The following is a 20,363-nucleotide window of genomic DNA, read 5'->3' on the forward strand; positions in this document are numbered from 1 at the left end:
CAAGTTTAACTCCTGTAACTTTTTTTTAATTTTTTTATTGGGAAATATTAGGGGACAGTGTGCCTTTCCAGGGCCCATCAGCTCCAAGTCATTGTCCCTCAATCTAGTTGTGGAGGGCACAGCCCAACCCCCAAGTCCAGTCGCCGGTTTCAATCCTAGTTGCTGCCCATGCGGGAATTGAACCGGCAACTCTGCAGTTGAGAGCTCGGCTATAACCACCCCTGTAACTCTCCTTTTAACAAAAGCAAACGACTTAACCTTTTTAAGCTCGGGTGGGGATTGGAATTCCCACCTCCAGGGGTTGTTGGAAGAATAAAATAAGAAAACGTAGTGTGAAAATGTAAGAGCACAAAATAAACACTCAACAAATGGTAGCCATATACAGAGGGTGCCAAAAAAAAATGTATACACATTCTAAGAAAGGGAAAAAAACTGTATTAAAATTATACTACTATATACTGATAACAAAAGATGAACACAAGTCATGTGTATACATTTTTTGGCACTCCTGGTATATAGCGAGGTATATTTGTGTATAAATTATAGCCCCTGATTTATGCCCCAGTAGGCAAAAGTGTTGGGGGCAGTCTTGTTCTTATCATGGGGTCCCTGACTTGTCAGAATGTTACGAACCTCTTGAAATTTGACGCAGAACTTCGTTGTCAATAGCGTTGGTATATTCAGCGAAAACAATTCTTAGGTCTCATCAGGGTCTGAAAAGAGTTCGTGACCCAAAATAGGCAGGAACGAGTGGGGCAGTTAAGGTTTTTGATTTAGGGACGGGGAACTGGGGGTGACCTAAGGAAAGGCCTCGGGGCGCCCGAGGGGAAGCAGATTTCCAGTGCGGATCGCGGCCCGCTTCCCTTCATCCCCGAGGTCACACTGGGCATCAGGCCCGACCTTGGCTCCCTCTGCTCCGCCCCCCGGGCCCGGGGCGGCCTTCAGGTCCCCGTCCGTTTACCTCCAGAAACCCGCGCAGTAGGCGGAAACCCCTCGGCCTTCAGCAGCTGGCGGAACCCATGACGTGCCCATCGAGACCGGAATCCAGTCTTCAAATTGCGCGCGGGGGCGGGGCGTCCGGGGGCGGGAGGGCGGGGAGCACGCGCGCCTAAGAGAAAGCGGCTGGGGCGACGATCCCGGGCGCGCAGGGAGGGGTGGGAAGGCGGGGAGCCCGGGAGACAGCAGCGGGTCGTTGTCCTGAAGGGGCGGGGGCGGGGCGCACCGGGGCAGCGGGGACGTGTCTGCGGGGAGCGCAGCGCCCGGGACCGAGGGGGCGGGGTCGGCGGGGGCGTGGCCAGGGGGCGGGGCGCCCGGGGCCGCGGGGACGTGTCTGCGGAGAGTGCAGCGCCCAGGACCGAGGGGGCGGGGCCGGGGCGGGGCTAGTGGGGGCGGGGCCTGCTCCCGAGCCCAGCGCTACCCTCGGCGGGCGGCGGAAACCAAGCTTCGCAGAGAGGGGAGAGCTGTTGGCTGTTGTGTGGGGGCTGCTCGGTGAGTGCTGCCCTCGTCCCTTCTCGCCGCGGGGCCGTTAGCTCTGGGCCAGCTCCCTCCATCCTTCCAAGCACAGCACCCTTCCCAGAGACCTGTCCAGACCTGCAGCTGCTCGGGGATGACGGAGGAGGTGGGCACGGTCCGGGCGGAGGATCCTTTGTTCTGCCACGACGACGGGTGCGAGCACGAGCACTGAAGCCAGCGAGCTGGAGACCCGGTCGGGGGTAGTGGGCGGTCGGGCGGGGGGTGTGGAGGCCCGACAGCGGCCGGCGGGGGAGCGGAGACCCTGCTGGAGCTGCGGAGCTCGGAGGACGGGAGGCGGGTCCAAGACCGAGAGGCCAAGCCGGGAGCGTCGAGGCGGCAGGCGGGCGACTGAGCTGGGGATGTGGCGGCCGAGAAGTGGAGACCTGGCTGGAGAGCCAAGCCTGGGGGACAGGAGGCCGAGGCCGGGTAGCAGGAGGCTGGACCCGGGTCGCGGAGCCTGGTGGGGAGGGGCGCGGGCGCTGGGCCCGAGTGTCGAGGCCGGGTAGTAAGAGGTCCGACCCGGGAGCAGGAGGCCACGGATGCTTGGAAAGGGAGGGCGGGCTGAGGTTTGAATCGGGAAGGGAGGAGCTGAGGATCGGCGACGAGAAACGCTGTCTCCAGGGCAGGAGGCGAGTTTGGTGCTTACCGGCAGGCGGTTTCTCGGGGCTGATCCTCCCACTCTTGGGCAAGGGTTTGGTCTCTGCTGCCTTGCCTGTCTCGAGCTTGGATTTTCTCGGGTTGACTGTGTGACTTAGTTTTCTAGAGAGGTAATTTTCAGCATTAAACTCCAATTCCTTTTCAGACCTGAAGCCCTCGGTGAATCCTTCCAGCTCCTTCCTCCCTGTGACTATATATCCAAGGCCAGTCACCTGGGAGCTGCTTTGAAATCCCCCCAGGCCATGGTGAATAAGAGTGCCTTTCTCACTCTTGTTTTCAGTGTGTCGGCCCTCAAGGCAGCTGCCTCTTTCCTTGTTCTCAATAAATGGCACCAAACCAAGAAACCGGAAACGAACCTTCTCACCTACCTCTCCCAGCTCCTTCCTTGGTTAGCCACCAAGCCTCCTTGACCTCCTAAATGTCCACTGCATCTGTTCACTTCTCTCCATAACCGATTTAAATCACCCTAGGCGCTCACCTGGCTGCACCAGCCTCCTCATTGGTCTCCATACTTCCAGACCCTCTGCCCCTCTTCAATCCATTCTTTATAGCACAGGCTTTGCAAAATAAAAATCTGGAAAACTGTTCCTTTGCCCGTATGATAAACCCAGACCCTTAACATGGTTAACAAAGCCAAACACAGATTGGCTCCTTGGTTCCCTCCCCTGCCTTATCTTTTATGATAGCACCCTTTCACTTTCTGCATGGCCATGCTGATCTTAATACCTGGTCTCTGCCTGAAACACTCTTACATTCCCTCTTTCCCCCATCACATCACATTTGCTTGAGGAACGTCTCCTTATGTTTCTGTTGTCATTAAACACTTCAAGGTTAAGTTTTCCTATTATGTTCCTTTTCCATCTGTCATTTCCTAAGAAGGGAAAGTCATACCCTTTGCAGTTGCTTGTTTACTATCTTCCCCACTTGCTTCCCTAAGCAAATTCCATGAGGGACTCTGTTTATCTTGTTCCTTATTGTCTTTCCCCATACCCAGAGCCTGGCACAAGTGAATGCCCACACTACACAATTATCTTTTAATTATTCCCTATCCAGAAAAAATAAACCTGTTTTGGGATTACTTAGCAAATTATAATTAAAAGATGTGGCTTAGAAAGGAACGGTAGAGGTGAATTATGGAATTGCTGAAAAATGTGGATGTGCAGGATAGTAATAGGAGGGGCTTAGCAAGACGGTTAGACCAGACTGTATCAAAATGTGCTCTGCCGGTTTGAATATGTTATAGGCACATAACCTCTAAGAACCAAATGGAAAGCTTAAGTCATTCCTATTATAGCCTGATGATTGAGCTTCGGTATTGGTTTACTCTTGCAAAAAAAGATTTTTCAAATTTATGATTTGTTTTAATGAATGAATGAACAACTTACTGGAGTTTGGCAATAAGACCTGTTCACAGTAAAAAAGACATGAAACATTGTATCTAATTAAATCAGATTTGCTTTTGCTATCCTGAAAAATGGTCTTGCCTCCTGCCCTTTTTTAAAAAAAGACTAACATCTTATCTGATATAAGCATTTACAATGTTTCTTTGCTGTTTTGCTTTCAAACCTAATTTAACACAATCTTCTGCTTCATCCTCCTTCTAGTGCTAGAAAGCAGTCTTTATTTTCATGGATGTCATTAAATCTATTCTGGTGCCTCGTATTAGGTAGTTCTTTAAGCTCTGCCTCAAAGAAGGGAAGCACTGGTGTTTGGTTCTAGAAAAAGAGGTGGGAATTCTTAGACTGTTAGTTATTTTGTTCACATTTAACAAATACAAATGTAATGGAGGGAAATAGGTCCTCTGTAGGCAGACAACCTGAGGCCAAGTCCCAAGGGCTGTCTATACTAACTAGCTCATCCATAAATTAGGCGTAAGTAATTTACATATCTGTTGGGCTTGTGAGTATAAAACGACATAATGTCCGTTACAATGCTTTGTAAATCTCTATGTAATGTTCTTCTCTGCCTATTTTGTTACTGCCTTCAAATTGCTACTAGAGCTTCTGAGTTAGGGTAGAGTAAGATACTTATCTGATACAAATGTAACCCTGTCCAGCCTCTGCCTTAGTTGAGCCACTTTTGAATACCAGTGAGCCTTGGTGAAAGTTCCACATAGGGAAAGTGTCTTTGTCTCTTCCCTTACTTGATGGGCTCAGGATGTACTACCGTACTCTGCGCACAGTTGGTGTTCAGTAAATGACTGGCGCAAATAACAAATAAACTTCTCAGTTTCAAACCTCTGGCAAGCAGGATTTCTTTAATGGGTGGTTGTAAACCTGAATCTGCCTCTACAAAGGAGTGGTTCTTAGTGGGAGGAAAGAGGTCTTGTAGGTTATCGGTAATTTTTATAAAAGGTATCCAAGAGCCTTCACTCCACATGTATTTCAGACAAAATATTTAGGTGTGCAAGGACTTTCCCATTTCTCCTTTTGTCCCTCCAGATATATCTTACTTAGGAGCTCAGGTGAGGGGAAGACAGACCCCTCCCTCACACATAGTATAATAAGTACTGCATTCTTTCTGGCTTATGGCTTTGAATAGTGGGGAGCACCCCAGTATGTCTTCCTGGTTTTTATTTGTATGGCACAACTGAACTTAATTTTGTTGTATTTAATTTTACTTGCAGGTGGTGTGTTTTCACCTTAATTACAAAACATGTTAAAAGATCAACTTTGCCAGGCCTAATGATAATACCCAGTTTTGGTGATTCTTATAAATTCCCAAAGAAATTCAGAGACTAGATGGGAAATGATTTCAATAAAACCTCTAGCACATTACAGCTGAAATCTTTTTTTATCCAAATTCCTGTGAAAACTATAATATATTCTTTCTATTTCACTTACTAAATCTGGAAATGTGACTACTCTTGAGACTTTGTCCTCTCTAATAAGTTATAAATATAATCCTGATGTTTCTGAAGTACTTTGGCAGAGGAGGTGTAATTTACCCAGAAACCATACTGTAAAGGCTTTACTTTTCCTGCAGAGGCAAATAGAGATCTAGAAAACTCGTATGTCTTAAGACTTATACTGAATGCTTGGCATAAAACCAGTTATTTTACTTTTAGAAGTAAATTACCCAGTGGCATTGGAAACACCATAACCACCATTTCTGTTTTCTTGATTAATTAGAGTAAGCACACTTTATACTATTTCCGTGTCTCTGCAGTCAGTTTCTAATCATGTTATTTACGCTCTTTGTCTCATCTTAATTAGAACTTTTAGGTTATGGATTTTGTTTTCTTCCTTGAAATTATCGATATTATTGCCCCTTCTATATGGTACCGTGTTTCCCCGAAAATAAGACCAGGTCTTATATTAAGGTTTGCTCCAAAAGATGCATTAGGACTTATGTTTAGGGGATGTCATCCTGAAAAATCTGCTAGGGCTGATTTTCCAGTTAGGTCTTATTTTCGGGGAAACACGGTAAGTTGTATAGAAGGGTGGGAGTCTGCCCTCTCAAGGCAGGCAGATCCTGGTTTGAATCCCGGCTCTGCCACTTAAAAGTTACATAACTGCTCTAAGCCTCAGACCACTGAACTATTAAGTGGGGATCATTATGCCTCACAGCATGGTTGGAAGGACTAACCAGAAATACATAAATCATACATACATGCATATAAATACCTTTCAGCTGAGTCTTGCCCATATGAACCAGCAGCAAAAGGAACTGTTACTACACAACATTTTATATGCCACATTCAAGTCACATGGCATTATGATTCTTTGGCCTTTTCTTTGGCCACCCGTTTTGGTAAATCTTTACTTACAAAGTTTTTTTAAGATACTCCTATTCATGGAAATGATTCAAAAGTGAGCAGTATTGGTTCTTCTGTCTCATTTTGAGATTTAAAGCCTGTTAGGGCAGAGACCAGGCATGAAGAACAACTGAACTGACGGATGACACGTTATCTGAGTAGGAGTCACTCAAACTGGTTATGCTGATTTAATGTGTCATTTTGAAATCTCTACTATCAGCATATTTTCAAATTTCATTTTTTAAGAACCACCTTTTTAAAAAATTTTAATACTTTATAATTTCGTATTGAAATTTCCATTTCAGAAATGAATTTTTATTCTTCTGCTTTAACTGTAGATAATTGATTCTGCTTTACTCATTATTGCATTAACTTTCGAAGATCTGCCTGTTGTAGTTTTAGTTCAGGTAAATATTAAAGAGATCTAGGAACTAGAGAAGATTCGAAGACCTGAGTTCCAGGTGGATGTCTAATTTCATTTGGTCCACATAGAACTTCTTCGGGACCTAATATGTGTTCAGAAATTTAATTTACTATCATCAACGTCCTGAATTGATGGAAATAATTATATAAGTATAGTAAGAAACAAATAGTGTTAAGGCCATTGCTGTGCCAGGATATATTTTTTAAACCCCTATTATATATTTTCCCATTTATGTTTTGTCAAATAATAATGTTCTAAGAACTTAAACTCCTGTTATCATTTAGGGCATTACACATTTCCCTTGGGGGATAATTTTTTATCCTTGTGAGATGAGATCATCGTCCCCCAAACAATTTGCGTGCAGCCAGGCATTAGCTAATGGAAGTGAGGTAATGCTAGGTCTTAACACTTTAAGTTCTGCAAAACACAAAGCTCTGCTCCCCAGAATGAGTGGGAGGTGGTGCTTTCATGTAGGAAAGCAGATGGTGACAGTTCAATAGCAAATGTGCACATGGCTGGTGCAATGAGGATTTTATATACCATTATATAAATTTTTAATAGTATATGAAGGTCGACTGTAACTGTTGTAATGTATGTTGATCAGATACTAATAATGAAGAGAACAAAACACATTACAGGATTTGTTCCTGAAACATCCTTATCAAAATAATAACACTTTTAAATCCTATTCTAAAAGAATTCATGTTTTTTTTTTAGATTTCAGCCACCAACTACCTTACTTAAAACTATCTCGTGTCTAATATCAGAAATGATTAAGCACAATTACTTGTATTAAAACTAATCTATCTGAGACTTTTTAACTTTTAAGAATTATTTGGTTAAAGGAAGTTGATTAAATGTATGAAAAGGAAATGACTACTTAAAAGTCAACTAATATTTAGAGGAAAACATTGGCATGATCCGAGAAGCCAAGTGTTTTTAAAAATTCTGGAAAGCTGGTCGTCACTGTTTAAATCTAAACCTTCCATTAGCAGTCATAAGGATAGAATTTTAACCCACAAGCTTATTGTTGGTACAAGCTAAAAGGTTGTCAGAAGTTCGTGTTTCAGTCTAAGAATCACTGCACTGTTTGCAAAAGAACTGATAAGCGATCTTTAGGGCCTTGATCATGGGTGGGAACCTATTCACAATTCTTGAGCACATAGTGTGTACCCTACATTTGGTGAACTCATTCATAGGGCTGATTTGAGGCAAACCCTGGGGCCAGAAAGGACACTGAAATTACCTTTATTTAGTGTTCTTTTCCACTGTGTTTTCACTCCTGATTTTCTACAGGTGGGCCATAAAGTCATAACACATAGATATTATTATTTTCTCATGGACGGTAATGTATAATCAGTAAAACACTTATTAGGTATTTGCCTATGTTTCCAGAATCGTTAGCCACCCTGTACTGTCTTCTTAACTCATCAAATTAACCACAACTTTATTTTCAACCATGGATGGATAATTATTTTGACTTATGGTCTGCTCCTTAGAGCTGTCATGCAGAGGGGCAAATTGGTCTCTGTGATAGTTACAGTTCAAGGAAATTTGAGATTTCCCTGTACCTAATACATGTTTGTGATACGCATGGAAGAAAAAAAGAAAGCAAATAGGCTGGAACATGGCACAGAGCAGTCAAGGAACAGTTGCTTCTTTCACAGCGGTGGAGTATCCATATTTTTGTCACTCTTGGAACAGGGCTGGGAGTTGAAATTCGCTAGCACAATCCTGGTTGATGCAGTCTGCCACTATTGATTTTATAAAATAATCTTAGTTACTATTTTTTAACTTTAAAAACAATGTAGATGTTATAGTAAAATTAGAAAATATAGAAAAATATTAAGGAGTATGTTTTCAGTAATCCCATCACTCAGTGATAGCCACTATTATTAAATAGGTTAATATGTAAAGATGTAGTATAATTATTTTCGGTCTTTTTCTTGTGTTTATTTTAATTGAGATGATACTGTTTTTTAAGCCTGTTTTTATTTACCCTTATATAACATTTCCCATGTTATTGATAAGACCTTTCAAAAAGTTTTATAGTTGTATTAACCAGTTTATGAATAGACCATAACTGTTTCTCTGTTCAAATTCTAAATATTTTGAAGAATAATGCATATCCTTTTCTTTCCCTTCTCTCCACAACCCTTGGGATGGATGATTTCCTTAGACTGCACTGTTAGAAGTGTAATTTCACTAGATAAAAAAATTCAAGACTTTTATTGAGGGTTGGGGGAACATATTGTCAAAATGTTCCCATCTTTTTTTACAGGTTGGAAATAAATGGCATCATAACAAGATAAAATTCATTTTCATTGCTATAGACAGACAAGAATCATTTGCATGGCTGTTTTCTATAGCTTCATTTCCTACAGTGTTGTAAAATAGGCTAGTCAGTAGAAGGTCAGTCAAAAGAGGACACCCTATAAAGTCAGATAATCCCTGAAATTCCTCTAGACAATGCCCAGCACCACACTGAAATTACATCTAGTCATGTCTTTTGCTCATTTTCAAGTCTTGGACAATTTTTCCTAACAGTCTCCACTATAACCACAACCTTAAGCCAATGGTCTTCTGTCCTCATCTGAATTGACTTCTTAGCAAAATTTGAAACAGTGAAACAAACACTTCTTGAAAGACCTGCATGCTTTGGTACACCACTTTCACCTGATTTTCCCTCCCTTTGACTTACCTCTGTTTAGTCTCTTGCTGGCCCTGCTTCCTCTAGTAACCCTCTAAATACCACAGTGCCCCAGTATATCTCCAGTTCTGATCTCTCCCAGAGTTCCAGCCTCTTACCTACCTATACTCACTGTTCAACTCTAGTTCAAACTATCATCATTACTTTCCAGAACTATTCCAGAAGGTTTTTCATTGGCCTATGTGCTTTTACTCTAACCTTCTGCAGTTGATTCTCTACTCAGCAGCCAGAGTGATCTTTTTAAAGCATGCTGTCTCTCCTCTGCTTCAAACACTCCAAAGGCTTCTCCCTGCCATTCGGATACAATCGAAGCTCCTCCTGGCAGCTAAGGCAATCTCGCCTTTCCTACTTAATCTCCCTTCACACCTTCCCTTCCTTTACTGTGTGCTGGCCAAACTGGTTGTCTTTCTGCAGCATGAGTACAGCAGACTTGCTTGTCCTCCCAGCAAGGACAGCCCCTATTGGTAGCCTTCTTGTTATTTATAACTCAGTGTAAATGGGACCTTAAAGAGTTTCCAGGCCACCATAGCTAAAGGAGCTCAAATTCCCATTCTCTCTTTTACTTTACTGTATTTGATTTTTTTCATAGCCCTATCATCTTATTATCAATCTGTAATTATTCTTTCTCAGTTAAAAAAGAGATTAAGAGAGAAATGGGCTCCATTGCACATACCTTTACAAAGGATTGTCCTCAGGTTTGATTCACAGAAACCTCTAACAGTAGAGGTGAAGCTGGGGGAGGAGTGGTACGCTAATGCAAAAAGTCCATGTAATGTATTAATTTGGAGAAATAATCTTTGGAATAATTAATAGATAATGCAGTGATTTTATAAAGACTGATTTTGATTAACTTCTATTGTCTATATTCTAGTTAACAAAAGTATCCATGGAGAACAGTGAAAACTCAGTGGATTCAAAATCCATTAAAAATTCAGAAACGTGAGTATTTAAATGGAATCCTATGTAATCAGAGGACAGGTGTGATAACAGCAAACTCTGAGGAGCAGGGAAGCAGAAAGAATATGGGCTCTCAAGCCAGAGGGACACAGTTGACTTCCTATCACAACAGCTGTGTGGCTTTTTACACATGTTAACCTAACCTCTGCATTTCGTCGTTAAAACTTTCACTGACCAGTGGGTAAGATTGAGGGAAAGACCACGTACAGTGCTTGGCCTATAGTTGGAAGTCCCATCCTGGAAGCAGAAGGGCGCCCTAAGAGAGGCAGAGCTCTGGTGGTTCTGTACCTTCCCAAGTATTCTGCAGGATGAGAGATTTGTGTTTGGGGGAGTTTTTAGGCCTCCTGTTTATGAGTCTTAAGACTAAAATGAAGTGCCAGTTCTTAATCTGGAAAAGAATTACCTGGCTATTGATTATTTTTTACTCTTTATTTTTCTCAGTCTTCCTTTTTTGGAATATTCTGCTTATTAATGCTTCCAATAACCAGCAGATGGAGAAAAGGAAACGATAAAACTCAAACACTCTTAATTCATGTCTGTTATCCATTTGGGATCTCTTGTGATATTTTTAATTCTGAACGTTTATTTCTGAGACCTAGTATTATTCTGGACCATCCAAGGAATTACAGACTAATTCTAGTACTAAACAATAATATTTATTACAGCAATACTATGAATAGGTTACCAATAAGGATTTAGCTATGTTTGTTTAGCAAAGGAATTTTCCTAGAAATTAAGCTTTTGAAATGCGATCTCATTTTAGAGGTTTTTAGTTTGTTTATTTTTTTAACCCATTTAAAGTGATTTACACATTTTCCTACCTTTTCATATCATACAGAACATAACTTAATAGCAAATTGCGTGGGAGCCCAAAACAGATTTAGGTCCATTTGATCCTATGATGTTATCATCATGTTCTAAGCTTTCTGAGTCTCTGCTGTTTATCAGGCGTGCCCCCTCCCAGTCTAGCTGTCTTCTTATTGCTGGTCGAGGAGCACCTGCCTCCTAAGCAGGCAGCAGGACTTGGTGGGGAATTACAGTTCCATGGTCCAGTGTCCGTGTGACCTTCCATGAATCACTCAGCTTTCAGCATTTTAATTTTCTCATCTGTCAAATGTGGGCATCTTCACCTATAGCGAAATATAGTGGTTTGTTTCTGACTCTGACTGCTTTAATTTATAATTTACTTATTTTGATCTTTTTCCAACAATTTTTTTTAGAATTGTGTATAATGGGAAATACTGTCAGGCAAAGTACCTGGACTTTAGGTATCTATGTTTGTCTGCTCCTAGCTCGACCTGTTGTTTCCTGATTCTTGATAGATCAGGGGTCAGGCTTGCAGCCTGTTTTGGTCAAGTTTTATTAGAACAGAGCCACACCCGTTCGTTTAAATATTGTCCTGGGCCACTTACACCAGCAGAATGGAGTATGCAACAGATACTGCACAGCCTGCAAGCCTACAATACTTAACATTTGGCCCTTTGAGAAAAAGTTTACTGACCCTAGCCTAAATAACAAAGGTTTCCTGGTAAGTGACCGTCAGACCAGTATTCTCAGTTATTTACAATCCTGATTTTACGTATGTGTAAATTATTTGTTCAGCTCCTAGTTTTTAAGGAACAGCTTAGCAGTTGTGGTAAACATTGTGCTTTAAGTCATATTTGCTCGTTGGTTTTCTTTCATTTTAGGGTAATTTTTAAGATCTTACTCTTTGAAGGATAAAATATTTCACAAAGTTACGAGAAATTTTTAAAGTATACTGTGTATTTGATTACATTTTTATAAAATTTAGAGGAAAACATAAAATAATAGAAATTAAAAGCCTGAACTGAAGTCCAAACAGGTGCTTTGAACCTTGGCTCTGAGGCAGTGTTTACATGACCATCAGCACATTACTTAGCTTCATGGTGGTTTCCTCACCTGTGAAATGGATTTCGGTGAAACTGAAGTGCGATTACGCCTGTTGCACACAGTCTGGCACATTACATTCAACAAATATGAACTGTTCTTATGTGTTACAAAGTTGTATCAATGAGGACAGCAGCACTGCTCATGTCCACGTTTGTAAACTATTGTTTGATTTCCAAACAGAAAGATTTTACATGGAAGCAAATCAATGGACTCTGGAATATCCTTGGACAATAGTTACAAAATGGATTATCCCGAAATGGGTTTATGTATAATAATCAATAATAAGAACTTTCATAAAAGTACTGGTATGTATCATTAACATCGTTTTTAAGTCTTTTCAAATATTTGTACCATTTATATTTGATATAATAGAAAAAATAGTATTGATGTTATTAATCTATGACACAGGATAGTCATACAGTAGAGATAGAGCAGGACCTAGAGGTTCTATAATACAACATGAACTCTTAATATTCTATTCTACCCACCATCAAAATCTCTTCCTCTTCCAACAGTTAGCCTGTCTGTACGTTGGCCTCTTCTGCCCTGATTCCTCTATAACCCTTGCTTCTCTATCCTCTTGCTCCCTCCTTTATGCTGATGAAAGGATCTCAACAAATAATAAGTACTAGTTTTCCTTTCCAGTAACTACAAGGCACCTCACAGGTATTGTCTCATTTCAATTTTACAACAACCCTGAAAGGAATCCTTCTTCGATGTTGAAACGTTCAACTCCTCGCACAGAGCCCCACAGATAGTTTGGTAGCAGAGCTGGCCTCCGCCGTTGTGTGCCTGATGTGCAACCAAGCTCTGAGTTCACATCTTTGCTGCTCCACTTCCTGTGTCCTCAGGTGCACTATTGACTTTTCCTCTTCCCTGAAAAGATGACAGACTCCCCATCTTACAGAGACCTTTCTTTTACACTGTCTCCTCTTAAGCTTTGGTCTGATTTTTGTCTCCTTCCCTAAATTTTGAAAAGCTTGCCATCTTCACTTCCTTCCATCCCTCTTGAATCTGTTTTCCTCTTCTACCACTCCATTGAAACTGCTTTCTTACGTTCACCATGGCCTGATCACCCAATCCCCTACTCATTCTCCCTACCGTGTATGATTTGAATCTAATAATACATACGTTTCAGATTTTTTTTTTAAGAATATAACAAATAAAATCCCTTAGGATCCAAAAAAGTGAATTAATATCTTAATGTATTGCTTGGTATTTTTTCCTTGACAGTTTCTTTCAAAGGTTAATTTTATCCATAATATATAAGCAACTTGTGTCCTGCTTAATCCACTTAATGTAACATAAGCATTTTTTCATGTTGCCGTATAATTTTTATGTCTATTATTTTAATAATTATATAATATTCCATTCCCTAAATATACCATACACTTAATTTGCATACTTTACCATAAGAATGGACATTTTGGCTAGTTCTCCATTTTTTCACCTTTAAATTCACTGAATTGGCATATTAATCATATTAGATTTAATTTTAAATTAATGAAACCAGAAGCAGCAGGTCCAGTTTAGGAGGCTCACCTACCAGAGTGGTGGTGAAAATGGAAAGAAGCCAAATTACGCCAGAAAGATAAGCAGGATTTGGTGTTAGATTAGTTATAGGAGTGAGGAAAGAATAGTTGAAAATGGGTGTCTAAATCTGAATGGCACCATTTTTACTGCTTTTGTTGCTATAAATTGAGATACCACCTTCAGCCATTAAGCATGTCATTCCACTACTCTCCCCAAAAATACTTAGACCAGTAATCTGACTTCAGCCTTAGAGGGAGCTCCTTTTCTGCTTTGAAATTTGAATGTCAGGTTCTCCCAACGATCTCTGACAGTCTGATGTTTTCTGTTCTATTACTAAGTGCTGACAAACCGGGACCAGAATTCGGTCACCTTGTCACACAGCTAAATGGTGTCCTCAGCTTTTCCAATGGGAAAACCTTGATGAGCTTATTTTAATTTTATGAAAATAACATATGCCCATAATAAAATTTCAGAAATTACATATTAGCCAAAGAAAAAACATTAACATCACTCATAATCATACTACTCAGAAATACCTAATGTTTTGGAGTTATAGACATTTATTCTTTTCTCTATTCATCCTATATTTACTCAATTCTAATGTGTGTACCCCGAAACACTCTAGCCTTTTTAAGTCTGAGTGCCTCATACAATCAATCTGTACATTTATGTAGAAGGTTCTGTAAAGGAGTGATGAAAGCTCAGGACCCCTGGAGAGAGGTCTAACACTAGCTTGGTTACTTTGGACAAGTTCTGGAACTTCGGTGTCCTCCATGTCCTACGTCTGTGCAATCGAAGCCAGTCATACCTGTCTCGTGTGGTTGGAAGGACAAAAGGAGATTAGCTGTAGCAGAATGCCTGATGAACAGTATTCATGTGGTAGTGCTTTGTGTTTTCGTTCCTGAAAAGATCTTATGAAAGTAGTAATGCATCTTAAAATTGTTGTATGCTTAAAATCAAAGAAGTAGCATTTCTTCTGAGTGTGAGATGTGTGTCTTGTTTTATATATACAGTTTTTTCTTTAACAAAAATAGGATCCTGTTGTTTTCTAGCATTTTGGAAAAAAATGACCATTTCGCATGGCAAAATTTTCTCCACAAAAATTTTAACAGCAACATAGTATTCCATCATATAAATGAATCATAATTTATTTAACTAAACCCCTCTTTAGGCATTTAAGTTGTTTCTGGTTTTTACTATATAAGCAGCTGTGAAAGCTATTCTTGTAATGGTAACACATTGACATCTGCTTACATTGTGATACACTGATAGAACCTACGTTATAAAGTGTCTTATATACAAAGAAATTAAAAAGACTTTGTGTCTCCATGATAAGAATAATTGAATTTTCTTAGTATTTGAAAGGAAGGATTTATTGTGGATTGTGTGAATCACTGAATAGTTCATTTCAGAGTAGTTAAATTTTTTTTTAATGCAATTAAAAGTAATTCTTGGGTGGGGAGGAGGAAAAAGGTGAGGGGATTAGAAAGCACAAATTAGTAGCTACAGTACTGCCAGGGTGATATGAGAGGCAGTTTAGGGAATATAATCAATAATGTTGTAAAGATTTTGTAGGGTGTCAGATGGGCACTTGTCTTATTAGGGAGACCACTTCATGGACGGTGTAGATGGCTGACCACGCTATACACCCAAAAGTGAAGCTGAACAATAATGAATGTGAACTATAAATAATACATATATAGAGTCATGGGTTATGGAGTACAGCATAGGGAATAGAGTCAATGGAATTGTAACAGCTATATACGATGTCAGAGGAGTAATAGATTGGAGGAGGGAGTTTATCACTTTGTAAGGGGTATAAAAAAATGTCTAACTATTACATTGTTTTGTACACCTGAAGCAAAGAAAAAAAAGTAATTATTTCTGTCCCAAGGAATGGCAGCTCGGTCTGGTACAGATGTAGATGCAGCAAACCTCAGGGAAACATTCATGAACTTGAAATACGAAGTCAGGAATAAAAATGATCTCACATGGGAAGAAATTGTAGATTTGATGCACAATGGTAAGAAATAATTTTAAAAATGACCTTCATTGTCCAGTTTTATCCAAGGACAGTTTTATTGCCTGAGGTCTAGTTGTAATTACACACATAATAATAAAGCATACAAATTTTGGAACTATACTGTACATAATTTCTCTCTCTCTCTCTCTCTCTCTCTCTCTCTCTCTCTCTCCATATATATATATATATATATATATATATATATATATATATATATGTAGTTTGTTTGTTTGTTTAAATTTTATATTGGGGAACAGTGTGTTTCTCCAGGGCCCATCAGCTCCAAGTCACTGTCCTTCAATCTAGTTGTAGAGGACGCAGCTCAGCTCCAAGTCCAGTCATCATTTTCAATCTTTAGTTGCAGGTGGCGCAGCCCACCATCCCATGTGGGAATCCAACCGGCAACCCTATTGTTAAGAGCTCGCGCTCTAACCAAACTGAGCCATCTGGCCACCCCCTACTCTATATATTTTATATAAGTAAAATAAAAGTTATTCATGTCAACTCCCTAAAATGATTTGAAGTATGTTGTTCTGCCCCAAGTTGAGTTTAGATGGTCTTAGTTCTGTTCTCAAGTTTCTTCATCTTATTGCCATACAGTATATATGAGATTGTTGAATAAAGTTGCATTGATTTTTGTGTTTCTTATTTGTAAACTTTTTCCAGTTTCTAAAGAAGATCATAGCAAAAGGAGCAGTTTTATTTGTGTGCTTCTAAGCCATGGTGATGAAGGAAGAATTTTTGGAACAAATGGACCTGTTGACCTGAGAATATTAGCAAGTTTTTTCAGAGGGGATTATTGTAAAAGCCTAACTGGAAAACCCAAACTTTTCATTATTCAGGTAATATATAATTGGGCAACTTGGTTATTGAGGGCATATTGGGGATTCATTTGCTCAATTGCAGATCATGCAAGGGACTGATTTTTCCCTCCAACGACTGAACTATACTGTTACTTTTTTATTCATTTAAACCACCACTAGGAGATATAGAATAGATTTTACTTTTAGACATATCAAAAAGATGCTGCATTATTACATCAGTTTTTACACAGCCTTTACATTGCTTAAAAGTCAATTATGAGTCAGCACACAATTTTTAAATATAAAGGTTTATTTTCTAACCTGTAGGCCTGCCGAGGTACAGAATTAGACTGTGGTATCGAGACGGACAGTGTTGAGGATGATATGGCCTGCCAGAAAATACCAGTGGAGGCAGATTTCCTGTACGCGTACTCCACCGCACCTGGTAAGAAAGTTACAGATAACGATGTTGTGTGGAGATTTTAAACAATGGAGATTATGCCCCAAAGGCTAGCAAGCTTTTGATGTTCATAAAAAAATAGCTCACCTGTCTGTATTTTAGGGTACCTTAACCACAAAGATGTCTCAAAAAGTTGTTTTTAGCCAAGTTTGGCTAGAAAATACACATGTGTACATAAGAAAGCATACTTACACAGGGTCATTCAGGAACTTAATACCAGATAGGATACTAAATTATTACATAGACCAACTCAGAGCTTCACCCACTTCTTGCCTAGGGGAGAGATTTGTTTTCCAGGAATTCTTTGAAAAATAGAAAATAAAAAAGATAAATATGAATAGGACATGAGAAGGTATGAGTGCAGTGAAGGAAAGGAAATAAAATAAAACATGAAGAATGAATAGATTATTAGCCTCCACCATTTTGTGGTTGTGTTACACATGTCATATAAATTACTATTTATTGATCATACAATTACTTATTATACAACTAACTCAGAATGTCACAAAGTATGGAAATATAGGATAAATGTATGTGTAAATGCTGTTATTTTCAAATATCCTCAATATGATTTCTGTTTAACCTTCAGGCATCTTTCCTGGTAACGTACTTCTAAATTAAAAGCAATGGGTCCAATAATTAATCTGAAAAAAGTACTATAAATACACTATATATCCCCTTTTGAATTTTTAAAATACTCTGTAATGTGTTTATTATGCTTTATTCAGATGCCCTGTAGACAAATTTAGGACACTTAAATGTGTGTGCGTATGCGAACAGTTTATTTCTCAGATAAGCCAATAATCTGATTGTAACACCATGCTTCTTATAATGATCCTTTTTATATCTGCTTTTGCTTCTTCTTCTGTGTGTTTATCCATTCTTCCCCCTTGGAAGGGAAGCCCAGGAAGTAGAACTCTGAATAAATCAGTGGTGAAGTTAGTCCACAACTCTTTTTCCTTGCCGAAAACACGCGTTTTTGTTTCTGTTTTCCCCTCTGACATCATTTGCTCTGAAACCAAAGGTGTTTTTTTTTTCTTTTTATGGCTAATAATACCTGTGGAAGTCTATGTTTGTTTTCCCTTTATGGTTCTATAATAATTTATAAAATCAGATATCCATGGTAATTTGGTTATATTTTCCTTGTAGGTTACTATTCGTGGCGAAATTCAAAGGATGGATCCTGGTTCATCCAGTCACTTTGTGCTATGCTGAAATTGTACGCTCCAAAGCTTGAGCTTATGCACATTCTTACTCGGGTTAACAGAATGGTAGCAACAGAATTTGAGTCCTTTTCCTTTGACCCTACTTTTCATGCAAAGAAACAGATTCCTTGTATTGTGTCTATGCTCACAAAAGAACTGTATTTTTATCACTGAAGAAATGGATGATTTTTTTTAGTTTGTGTGTCTAGTGAGGAATTAGTGTAACTGATTGCTATATTTTTTCCCTCATCTAAATTTAATCTAATACTGAAGGTAGTACTTTGAAACATGCCACTTTCATAGCAATAGAATTACTATGAAACTACCTCAAACTCAGAATCAGGCAGTTGAAATTGAATTTAATTAGGAATAAATAAATGGATACTAGTACAATCGAGAGGAAGTGATTGTAAATTAACAGCTCTCATAATTAGCAAGTTTTAGTGATGCTATGCTTTGAATTTTCAAGTAATTATGGAAAAAATTAAGCATTGTAATAATGAATTTCAGTGATATTGATACGTCATCATTTAAGAATATGCATTCTAGTTTCCGTCAGCCTATGGAAATAATGATATGGAATAATGTATCCTAGACTTTAGGGATCCATGCGCATGATGAAGGGTTTGAAGACTTTGATTTTAGAATTTGGAGATAAAACAACCGTATTTTTAGATCATTTATCTGAGTGTGTGGTTTTGTGTATGAGTCCTGAGCATGTCTTTGTTGTAAAAAATCATGTTTCATATTGAAAAAAGAAACTAAATATTGTCCTTGAAAATGTGAGCAAACTCAGTTGACTCCTTTAAGGCAAAATGGAACATTAACACAGGGAGATGGAGTTAGAACTAGGAGGTGCTGAAAGGCAGGTCACCCACCAGCAGATAACATCCTGTTTGTCCCTATGCAAGCTGCTGAGCCTCACATACCAGCAAAATACCTGAGGTTTTATGAGGTAAAAACCTCAAACTGTCGATCAAATTGATAGCATTGTGAGTTTAAAAACTTCTGTAGAAACATTCTAAAATATAACTTACAGATAAATGGTGAAATGGAAGGCAGAAATAGTAAATCAGCTAACTGGGCAGGCCGTAATTAGACGGGGGTTGGAGCCTGAGCAGGTACACAGCACAGCCTATGTGATGAAGGCACCACCCTGGACCACAGCTTCCGGAAAAGGATTGCTAAGTTCTTCCTATCTTCTGGTGTGCATGGAGGATGTCCCCAAGGCAGGAATCTGCAAGAAAGTGAACCAAATTAGAAACTTCTGAAGTGGAAACTTTCCAAAGATGGTGAGAGCCATAATAAAAACCATCGTACCCTTTGTAGTGAAATTTTGGAGCATGTTACTTTCTCTTGAAGTTTATGATCAAAGGAAAATGATACTGTTATAATAATACATGGTTCTCTGAAATGAAATGACCCTGACAGACCGGACTTTAGAAATCATCCAGTCTTCCCTTGGTGCACAGGGAAAGTGAAGACCAGAGAGGAGAAGCAGCGCAGCACCCAGCGTGTGAGGCCAGGCGCCATGCCTCCTCCCTCAGGGAGGTGGTGAGCCGTCACTGTGGTGGTTTCTCACTGGTGTTCAGTCTCACATTTTACATGAGCTTTCTTTTGCTCAGAGAAAGAAACTCACGTTTATAAAAGAAACTCACTATTTGTTTTGACTATATCTAACCTTTCCCAAGTAAATGAGGCATGTAACGTTATCTTAAGGTGTATACCTGTGTGACAATTTTGTTAAGAATTGTTATTATGAATTTTTATTTCAAAATATAAATTCTAACCTAAAATTACCAACATGTTCAAGTGTTTTTTGTTGTTTCTGTTGTTCTGCTACTAATTGAAATTAACCAAGAGCTTAATTTAGAAAGGCCAAAGAAGATGTAACCGGTTCCTATAAACAAATATTTTGAGATGATGGCAAATTACTGAATAGAACAAGCAGACCTCTGTTCTTCCCGGCCCCTCTCACAGGGCCCTGTTCCTAAAATAACTATGATATCAGGAAAGATGGTAGGTTTGCATAGATCACAATCCTTGAATATGACCATGTTTTTGTGGGGGTTTTTTGTTTGATTTGTGGAAAGGCAACAGTATACAAGATAGTACTGAAATGAAACATTTTTCACCACATAATTATAAATGTGGCTAATAGAAAGGGGAAAAAGAACTAGGAGTACGTGCAATGAACCCTTGATGTTCTCTCATGGCCACCTCTGGGAGATGGTGTTCTGAAAGGAAGGTGGTCCCTTTTTATTTGGTTCATACTGAGAAAAGGACAATATAAGAAAGGGCGATCTTGGGTGGTTTTAAATTTCTTCCAGTATTTCTACGATAAATATATATTGTCATCAAGTCAAAACTAAATAAAATCCTCCTGATTGAGAATAGGAGATTCCTGTTTC

At 39.4% G+C, this 20,363-nt stretch overlaps 2 protein-coding genes across 10 annotated transcripts in view; one reads left to right on the top strand and one right to left on the bottom strand.

Moving 5' to 3' along the window:
- The window catches only part of PRIMPOL (primase and DNA directed polymerase), a 33,348-nt gene extending 32,200 nt beyond the window's left edge, over nucleotides 1–1,148 (bottom strand). For 3 of the 6 annotated variants that reach the window (XM_033104869.1, XM_033104867.1, XM_033104863.1), the window contains exon 1: nucleotides 962–1,147. The gene's annotated coding sequence lies outside the window, so the exon portion shown is untranslated. Of the gene's footprint in view, nucleotides 1–961 lie in introns of all 6 variants that reach the window. The other 3 variants (XM_033104868.1, XM_033104865.1, XM_033104866.1) reach the window with 2 other exon arrangements.
- A 236-nt stretch (nucleotides 1,149–1,384) lies between these two features.
- Nucleotides 1,385–19,639, top strand: CASP3 (caspase 3). Of its 4 annotated transcripts, none has more exons than XM_033104718.1 (7): nucleotides 1,385–1,488; nucleotides 9,932–9,999; nucleotides 12,109–12,233; nucleotides 15,356–15,484; nucleotides 16,151–16,326; nucleotides 16,615–16,732; nucleotides 17,897–19,639. In XM_033104718.1, the coding sequence occupies exons 2-7, from the start codon at nucleotides 9,947–9,949 to the stop codon at nucleotides 18,124–18,126; spliced, it is 831 nt and encodes a 276-aa protein (XP_032960609.1). In that variant the 5' UTR covers nucleotides 1,385–1,488; nucleotides 9,932–9,946; the 3' UTR covers nucleotides 18,127–19,639. The 4 variants fall into 4 exon arrangements, with proteins under 4 accessions (XP_032960609.1, XP_032960607.1, XP_032960610.1 ...); XM_033104716.1 differs by lacking the exon at nucleotides 1,385–1,488 and adding an exon at nucleotides 1,518–1,618; XM_033104719.1 differs by lacking the exon at nucleotides 1,385–1,488 and adding an exon at nucleotides 1,529–1,665.
- The last annotated feature ends 724 nt before the right edge of the window (nucleotides 19,640–20,363 follow it).

Source organism: Rhinolophus ferrumequinum, chromosome 4 (assembly GCF_004115265.2).
Source record: "Rhinolophus ferrumequinum isolate MPI-CBG mRhiFer1 chromosome 4, mRhiFer1_v1.p, whole genome shotgun sequence".
Taxonomy (NCBI): domain Eukaryota; kingdom Metazoa; phylum Chordata; class Mammalia; order Chiroptera; family Rhinolophidae; genus Rhinolophus; species Rhinolophus ferrumequinum.